The sequence below is a fragment of the Helobdella robusta genome (genome assembly GCF_000326865.2).
Source record: "Helobdella robusta unplaced genomic scaffold HELROscaffold_4, whole genome shotgun sequence".
NCBI lineage: Eukaryota > Metazoa > Annelida > Clitellata > Rhynchobdellida > Glossiphoniidae > Helobdella > Helobdella robusta.
In genome coordinates this window covers 3147519-3157309 of record NW_008704902.1, presented here as the reverse complement: position 1 = coordinate 3157309, position 9791 = coordinate 3147519, and the positions used below count along the sequence as shown (strand labels likewise).

The 9791-nt window shown below is 31.9% G+C and overlaps 1 protein-coding gene across 1 annotated transcript in view; it reads right to left on the bottom strand.

Moving 5' to 3' along the window:
• Positions 1-203: 203 nt before the first annotated feature.
• HELRODRAFT_107062 (hypothetical protein) overlaps positions 204-9791 on the bottom strand; it is a 14010-nt gene continuing 4422 nt past the window's right edge. Inside the window, exons 2-18 of the mRNA XM_009024598.1 lie at positions 7878-8027; positions 7623-7794; positions 7411-7535; positions 6974-7315; positions 5936-6247; positions 5446-5575; positions 4453-4597; positions 4188-4322; positions 3889-4012; positions 3485-3597; positions 3100-3309; positions 2516-2646; positions 2339-2415; positions 2142-2197; positions 1565-1661; positions 1141-1226; positions 204-829 (exon numbers count right to left, since the gene is read on the bottom strand). Coding sequence (XP_009022846.1) covers positions 662-829; positions 1141-1226; positions 1565-1661; positions 2142-2197; positions 2339-2415; positions 2516-2646; positions 3100-3309; positions 3485-3597; positions 3889-4012; positions 4188-4322; positions 4453-4597; positions 5446-5575; positions 5936-6247; positions 6974-7315; positions 7411-7447 — 2163 coding nt within the window. The 5' untranslated portion in view covers positions 7448-7535; positions 7623-7794; positions 7878-8027 and the 3' untranslated portion in view covers positions 204-661. The remainder of the gene's footprint in view (positions 830-1140; positions 1227-1564; positions 1662-2141; positions 2198-2338; positions 2416-2515; positions 2647-3099; positions 3310-3484; positions 3598-3888; positions 4013-4187; positions 4323-4452; positions 4598-5445; positions 5576-5935; positions 6248-6973; positions 7316-7410; positions 7536-7622; positions 7795-7877; positions 8028-9791) is intronic.

Here is a 9791-nt window from a genome sequence, read left to right as displayed (position 1 = left end):
AAATTAGAAAAAGAAAAACATCCAATTGAGCGTGCACGTTCATCGAATTAAAACGCCATTTAAGGTAAGCCAGTATTAACGGCATTAGTTTCAGAAAGCAACAAAGCGACAAATGCTGATGTTTTGTTCGTCTCGTACCACATCGACTCAGCCAATTTCTTCTGATTCATGTTATAATCAATCCACAATCAGAGCTACAACAATTTACTGTTTTATTTTTTAGCTAAATTAAATTTCTTCAAAGTAAACTGAAATTGCTGTACATTAATATACTGATAAAAAATAAAATAGAGACTCACACTATTTATTTTCGAACACTCGTTTTCTATTTCGAATAAATATCGTAACTGAAACGGTTTCTGTTATTATGTGTGTTTATGTAGGGAAGTGACACCACACACTTGGTATATAGATAAATATATATAGCGGTTTTATAAATTTCAACAATAAAAAATTAAAAAATCTAAATATAATAAATTGAACTGGCCAAAAAAATTAATTAGAAATATTGGTTCATTGTTCCTGTTGATCAGTTCAAAACATGATTCTATGATTGCTTATTTACACCTAATTTCTCAATAGGTATATGAAACCCAGACATAAAACTTTATCATTTCGACACATGTCCAAAGATGAATGCACAAAAATAAAAAAAGAATGATCAGTGTAGAAATTTGGAGGAGATATCCTCGTACCAAGCAACCGTTTCCTTGCAGGTCATGGGATTTGTAGATGCGAGAACTTTCTCGATGTGCTGCATATTCAGGCTGGGCTCCTGGATGTCATCTCTCATCGCTAACAGGAACGCTTCATCTATGACGTTCGATAACTAAGGAAGAATAATTATTATCGTTATCATTATTTTTATTATCTTTATTACTTATTAGTTCACCCATCACTAATTTTAATCAAAATTTTCTCCAAGACACAGAGAACGAACAACGAATCACACAGTTTCGCATACGACGGACGGAAATCTCTACAGCTGGACCCAAACACCGCAACCAGGACTGGACAATTTACGAGTACGCGAGTCGAAGCTCAAATCACAAACATTTTCGCGCTGGCATGTTAACGGCGCGTACAAACTAGTATTTCGAAAATGGATGAGAAAAATTTGATGACGACTGAAAAACTTACCTCGGCACAGGAGTATCTCTGTGTAAGCTGAACAATCGTCTCAACATCTATAAATGGCCTCTTCGCTTCTTCCACATTTTCAAACGCTGTATATGTTTAATAACTTTACTAATAAGTCAATGAAAATCTATGAGGAAGTAGGATGTTATCAACCTTTTGGTTCCTCAAGAGATTAAAAAATATCATTTTTGATTGAGTAATTTTATCAAAAGAAACTATTTCAGTTCAACTTTAATTTGATATCACCTTCATTTGTGTATTACATCATGTTTGCAACTTAAATATGAATTTGCCTTGCGCAACAACACTTCAGCAATCATTATCAACTTAACAATAATTAATTTAATAAAACCAGCCCAGAATTATAACTATGATTTATTACAAATCGATTCGAAAGGAAGAATGAATCAATTTCTAAACGTACTCCTGTTGAGTTTAGTGATGATCAGCTTCCTCCTGGTGTCGTCATCGGGGAGTGGAACGTAGATGCACCTGTCGAACCTGCCTGGCCTCATGAACGCCTGCACGGGATGGAGTTTTTTTGTTATTTCGAAATTGTTTACATCATATTATTCCTGGTCTTAACAAAATTGAATTAGTTAGGCAACCAACCATATTGAAGTTATGAGGACTTATGTTAATTTTAATTTGAGGAAAAATATTATTTCAATTTTTTGCTGCAGTGGTGTGTTCACAGCTTTGAGGCACATTTATACTACTGATACCAATGAAAAATACAAAAGTATATTCTGGCATTGGACGCAGAACAAACAAGGTACACAACCATATACACTAACTCACAAACAGAGACACACACTTAAGCACACGCAGACAAATGCTTCAAGTGAAAAATGCAAAGAATAAAAAGTAACACAGTAACGTTTAATAACAAACAAAAAATTTAATAAAAATCTTCATGACATAGAAATTTAAAACTTGGAACAATATGATTGCAATGAAAAATTTGCTAAAAAATTAAAATGCTTGAAAGAGTAAATAACCGGATCGATGAGATCAGGACGATTGGTGGCTGCCACGATGAAGACATCCTTCAAATCTGGCAATTGGCATAATTAATTATATTTTATTATTTTTTTAAAATTTCACTTCTGAAAACGTTTCAACTAAACAGAAATAAGACAAGAGTTAATAAATGGAAACAAATAAGTAGAGAAAGAATGGCGTTGAACGCTGAGACCTGTGATGCCATCAATCTCAACGAGAAGCTGCTGTACTGCCCTGTCATCGACTGATCCTGCTGATAATTTCGTGCTGCTGCAGTTTCAAATGAAAATTAGTAAATACACACATCACATGAAGATTGATGTGGCATGGACTTCTCTAGAGTCTAAGTGGACCATCATTTAAAGCTAACCCTCTCTGCATGGCGAATGCTTCAATTTCATCAAAGAAGACGATCGATGGGGCAGCTGATCGAGCCCTCATGAAGAGGTTTCTGATTGCTCGTTCTGTCTCTCCCACAAACATGCCTCGAAGACTAGTGCCCTGGAGGAACATTCGTAATTAATTAATTAATTAATTCATATATTCATTCCGCACTTCATTCATTCATCTATTCACTTGTTCAATCATTTATTCATCTATAATTTCATTAAACCATTTATTCCATTTTACTGTAGTTGTTTATTACGTTGCATTAACTAAGCTGAGTTTGTTGCCGACCGGTTCATTTACTGCCAAATAAATTGAGACGTAAAATTTATCATCATTTTATGTGAATGAGCTTGCAACCATAAGCAGCAAACAGTTTCAACTTGTATAAAATATCTATAAAAGTACTTTGTTCTATTAGTGCATTTCATAATATTGTTTCTCTTTTGAAACATACGCATGTATTTTCTAGGAAATGATTAACACTACTCTTATCGGCTGAAGAGTCAAATAAAGCTATGAGCGAAAATGATCGATGGTAATGTTAAAAAGAACGATGGAAATGACCTGAACACTTATGAAATTGAGTTTGCTTTCGGTTGCCAGCGCCTTAACGAGCATCGTTTTCGAGCAGCCGGGAGGTCCGAACATTAGGATGCCTCGAGGCGGCTTCACCTTCAACCTTTCAAAAACCTCAGGATGCTTGATTGGCATGTGGATACATTGGTCCAAGATTTTCTTCAAGTCATCCCGTCCTCCAATGTCTTCCCACTTCACCTGTCGGATGAACACTCAATATGAACGCATGCAAACATGAATTGAAGGCATTCAACTGTCAATGGATTTCAAACTGTTGATGTTCCGAGAAAAGAAGCACAGATAAATTGATAAATTAGATGTGGAATTGCTTGTAGAATTGAAGATGTGGATTGAACCTTAACAATAAATTAACCTGAGGACTTTTGATTGCAATTTCTTTCATAACTGAAGGAACGATTTGATGGAAGATTCTCATCATCAACCCATCATCAATCATGCCACCATTCAACGTCATGTGATGCTTCACTAGGAATGATTCAAAACACCACAATTATTATTAAATGATATAAATAGATTAAATTCAAATAACAAACTGCATTAGTAATGATAATAAATATACGCAAATAAAAATTAAAGTCTAGAAACAACAGAACAAAAAAATTTTTTTTAAACTAAAAAAACAAAAATAGATGCTAAAACTTCATTCATTTAAAAGTAGATGTTAAGACTTATCTAGATGATAAAAGAACTGAGAAACCACATAAAATTTTCTGATTTTAAGCATGAATACACATCATTAAGTAGCACGTTGAAAACCTTGCACACACGCAGAATGGAGATCAGCTCCTGAATAACCATGGCAGCTGTCAGCAAGTTCTTTGATTCTTGATGGTTCACAGTTGACATCTATTTGTAGGCGCTTCATCTGCTTCAAAATAATCTGGAAAAGATAGAAGCTTTTGGAATTGCAATTGATTCATGTTTTAAAAGAAATTTGTTGGATTAATAACAGAATTGATTTAGTTGTTATAAATACTGATAATTATTATAAACAAATGATTATAATAGATGTTACATTATCTTATCATTGATAAGTTGAAAGAGCAGCAAAAAACCTCGTGTCGCTCCTGAGCTGAAGGTGGATATACATGACACACAAAACTGAAAATTCCTCTGCTACTCAGTAGATAAGGATCCATCAGATCAATTTTGTTTGTGGCTCCTAGCACGAGTAACTTATGTTTGAGAACCTAAATAATTAATTACCACTATAATAACAATAACAAATTACAACATAAAGTTGTTTTTAACAAGTTACGTGCTTAATAATGAAGCCTGTTATGAATAATTTAATTAAAGAACATAGGAAAAAATGTGAACCAAATCATTGAGGAATGAATCAAGATTTGCAGATATGCTTTTCTTGGAAGCTGATAAAGTTTCCAAACTGTCAACAAAGACTATCGTTGGAGCATTGAGTTGATTTTCAATTTCCTGCAGTTTACGCGCCCTATCTTCTTCATACCTATAATTTGCATACATTTGTTTAGTACTGTACATTATTCCACGAATAGTAAGAATTTAATTTTTTGTACACTTTTTTCAAAAACTGGAAGTTATTATTCAATGTGGACTGCATGTTACTTCTTTTATCAAAAAATTCTTCCAATGCTGATTCAAAAAACTGGTTGTTAACACTATACAGAGATCTCCAACTGATCTCAGATTTGTTCCAGACTCAATCTTAACAAATACGGATGCCATGTATTAATCTGATTAGTATTCTACTTTGCAAGACCTTTCCTTATTTTCTTGTTTCGTAATTTTCTTATTCTTTATTATGTTTATAATGGTAATTATAATGTATAGAAATATATATAATAAAAATTTGTGCCACAAAGACTGTACTATCCATACCACAATCACAGCATGATACGCGTATGATGGTTTTGAGCATCAGGCAGACAGTATTTGAACCATGCTATCACGATATAGCACTTCTTCTTCTACAGACTGAGCTAAATCGATGACAAAGTTTCTAAGTAACCCCTCTACATAACTAAACAATTATAACTTTTCTTATTTTCGAAGATCCTTGATGCTTTGCTCAGAGTAGTTAAACAAACATTTTTCCTAATATTTTGTGCTATGCTGAAAGAAAATTAATAAATTCAACATTTTGATAAATTTCACCATTTGTATAAAATTTAATTTATGATTTGGTAATACAAATGTTTGAACAGAACAAAAAATGACCGTATCACAAAAAAGGCAAAATTAAAATAGGATTAAACATCATTTCGTGATTTTTAAATGATATCAATTGTAATAAATAAGCTTTAGAGTCACAAAAAAGGAAGAAAATAGACTAACATGTAATCGAAGCTAGAAGTATTAATTGAAATGATTGGCAGATTGTGATGCTTGGCCACTGCATAAACTACTGAAGATTTTCCACAACCAGATGGTCCAGACAGGAGACAACGTTTCGGAAATATTTTCTCTGCAAGTGTGTTGTGAAGATTAATAACATTTTACGCTGTATCCGACGTAGCAATTGAAAATTTTCCTACTTTAATTACTCACATATACTTCTAATAATATTATTTGAAAATTTAATTATGCCCAAAATAAACTACAAAAGAAAACGTAAACTTTCCATGAGTGGGCAATATCAAACGAAAATTCATCATCTAAATGGAGACTTTGTAAGTTAGAATAAGTACTAAAAAAGTACACTTTATAATGGGGCATGCATAAAATCAATCTATAATTTCGGAAAACAACATTTCATCGCGAAAATTAAAAAATTGAAACCAAAAGAGATATGAGATAAAAAAAGTTTGAAAAAGAATGAACTCACTTAATGTTTGAACATTTTCAAGTAAATGAACTTTAACAAGGCAGTTCAAAGTGCTGATAATTTTATTCAAACCACCAAGATCATTTAATTTAACGCTTTTGTCATCATTTAACTGTCTCACATAATTCTCGGAAAAAACTTTCGATTTGGATGTGAACTTAAAGAACTTGTTTTTGTGAACGGCATCTGTGGAGATTGCTTCAGTCGTTAAATTTGGATAAAATGAGATGGACTCAATGTGAATGGTTAAAGTGACCTCTGCTCCCAAATAATTTATTGACAGACTTTCATTGTTCTGTAGGTAAGTTTTTTCTGAAACACAATTATTAAATGAAGTTATTCCTAATAAAACGCTAATAAAAATGTTTTATAAAGCAACGAACATCCAAATCAGGGATTAAGCAAGAACTGTACCGAATATGACATTAATTAAATTCTAGTAGAAACAAAAGCCAGAACAGAAAAGCCAACAAATAATTAGTTAAATTTCATTCAATGCACACTTATAATTGGGACCACATAAGCACACAAAAAATTTACACTTTTCAGTGCACAAATAAACCATTAACATATATTGATGTTTGAATAAATTAACTTCTGCTATAATGAGTTCAATTTCAAACAACCAAACTATAAATTTCGAATAACATTTGTTTTCTTATTTTTATTATTTCACTATATTAATGCAAAATGAAATTACAAAAAGCCGTTTTATCATTTTCAAAAATGAACTTGCTTAAATGAAAAGTAATTTCTTAATTTCTATTAATTCTGTAAGACCTTGTACATGTACACCTTATTCTTAAAATATATCATTGGACACAAGGACACAACTTTCAATCATAATCGCTATAAACATTTTTGGCAATCATCAAGTTATTGCTATTGTACTTTTTAACAACGGAAAATGAACTAGCCAACATAACAAAAATCACTTCCAAACAAATGTATTTTTTGTTTAATGAACCAAAAGAGAAAACATAATGATTTGAAAATCTGATCTAAATAAAAATGTGGAATGAATGAAGTATGATAAACCTAGAAAAGAGTAGTTGATAAGTTTGACTTGTTTGAAGTTATTTGTTGTGAAAGTGAAGTAGCAGGTGGATATTTCTGGGACATCAGGAACATTCAAGGGAAGAACATCACAATGGAATGTCTTCTGATCTTTCTCCAATGAAGACATATTTTTGATAGCATCAAAATGTTCCTTTAAGAAGCCTACACAATTCGCGTTCATTGATTTATGTGGCCATGCATAGAATAACAAATTATTGTTAATGACAAGTGGTTGTCTGTAGTGGTATCCTAGCTGATGCATTGTCTTTGGGTAAATGTAAATTAGTTTTTGCCAGTGTTTTTGTGATGACGATTTCAAACCTGAATGGTTGTAGAACAAAGATCTCAAAATACTTATGAAAATATTTTTCCACAAAACAAAGACACGAAAATTGAAATATTTTATAGATACTGACCGTTAGATTTAATCAAACAACAAGGCAGGTTTTCCATATTTTTAATTTTTACAAAACAATAATTGAAGAATTAATTGATGTTGATGATCCACCTATCATCATAAACCTTGAATCTCTTTTAAGCCCTGGAAAAAGTTTATTGGATAATTAAATAAAATTATAACTTATATATATATATATATATATATAACCAATGTGAGTAAGATACAAACCTGAATAACAATCTGAATGTGAGCTTTTATCTGCGATATGTTCTTATCCAAATTCTCAATGGTCTTTGTTAAACTGGAAATTTTCTTGTCAATGAATAACAATGCCTCTTCTAAAGTGAACTCCACAAAAAAGCCCAGTCCAATATCGAGGAATATTCTTTCAGTGTTCGTTCTGAAAACAATTTTTATGTTGCATTATTAATTTCAAACAATATTAAAAACTAAACAAATTCCAAGTAAAAATCAAAAACTTACATTTTGGCATCACAGAAACAAAAGGGATTCAAATCGACTGAGACAGACAAAGAAGTTAATTTGTTGTTAACAATGTGTTCCAACTGTATTTTAAGTAAAAAATATTCTGAATTTGTTGCATATAATTTTTCTCTCTTCTCTATTAATAACCTAGAAGAAAAAAAAGAATTAATATCATTTGTTAATTTTGCATTTATTTTATTGACCCAAATTTAAAGCAATTAAGCTTTTTGACAATAAATTAACATATGAACTAAACATTATTATAATTATATTGATGTAAAAAAAGTGAAAAAATCTGATAGTCTTCAACCAATCAATCAATCAATCAGTTTATAAAGCGCTCCTCAATGAATTTTGCAAACAGTTGAATCTTGAGATCCACTCTGAACTTCATAAGTATGGAGAAGTAGTCAGAGAAGGAGGAAGAGAGTTCCAGAGAGAAGGGCCAGAAAAAGCAAATGCAGATTTACCAAAAAAGTGTTTAACATGAGTTAAGAAGAAGTGATAACAAGAAGATGATCGTAGAATATATCTGATAAGTACTTTAGAAATAATTTAGATTGTGACTAATACATTAAAGTGCAAATTTTAAAAATTATTTTATATTTTATAGGTAACCAATGCAAGAGAACAAGATATGGAGATGTATAAGAAAAGAAAGGGGCATAAGCAACTAGACAAACAGCAGAGTTAAAAGATTTACTTAAAGGATAGAGTGTAGAATCAGGAAGACCATAGTAGAGTGAGTTACAATAATCAATCCTAGATAAAGCTAAAGAAGTAACAAGAAGGAGAAGAGTAGGATTGTCAAGAAAAGGCAAAAGTTTACATAGATGAAAGTAAGAACTTATACTAACTCTAATAATCTGAGAAGAAAGGGACATGCTAGAATCATAGAGAAAGCCTAGACTACGAAACTCGTGAGAAACATCATAAGTTATAGAATCAGGTAAGATAATAGAAGGAATAGTAATAGAGCGTTTAGATTTATTAAAACAAATTAATTCAAGTTTAGAAGGATTAAGTTTAAGTTTAAGGCACGTAGAGTCAAACCGAGCAATAATTGAAGAAAGACATCATAGAGATAGCATAAAATTAAAATAGGGATAGATAGTAGGAATGCGACGGTTCCGAATCCGGATCCGAATCCTTAACATACCAAGGGGGGTCCTTCAAGGACCCCAGAGAGTAGTTTTCCTTAACCCTGTCAAAAGTAACCAAACAAATTCCACCATGATTTTTCTATTCCTCCCGATTAGGGTAGCAATAAATATTCCATTGTTGTTTTTATTATACGTTATTTCAAAAACAGTAAAAAAAATAAAAGAGCATTGGGGTCCGTGTAGGACCCCGCTTGGTACACTACGTTACCGATTGTGTTTTTGTTTTTTAACACTTATGGCTGAAATTGTAGACACATTTTAAAGGTTTCAGTATTAAAAAGTATTATTCAGCATTCTTACTGAATATTTGCTCATCTTACTTACTTTTAATTTGTCCTCCATTTGCAAAACTTCCGTTGAAAATTATTATTTTCTGTTTCAAATAAAGTTTATAATTTGCTGTAAAGATTTTGATAACATAAAATATAAACGTAAACGTTTGAAAATAAGAAAAATGGCTCGTAGACAAACTACAGATGAGATTCTCCGAATGTTAGATGAATGTGAAATCAGTGACAGTGACCCGGAAGATGTATTGGAACAATCTGATGAAGAATTTATACCAGCAGGAGATGCATCCGAATTGGAGGACAATCTTGAAGTAAATTCTGAATATAGTGACAGTGCTAGTGAAAATTCGGATACAAATTCGGATGAAGATGAATTCACAGCAAAATCAGGTAGAAGATGGACAAGTTCTGTGCCACCATCATCTCGCCGTCGTCAATATAACATTGGTCAGGGATCA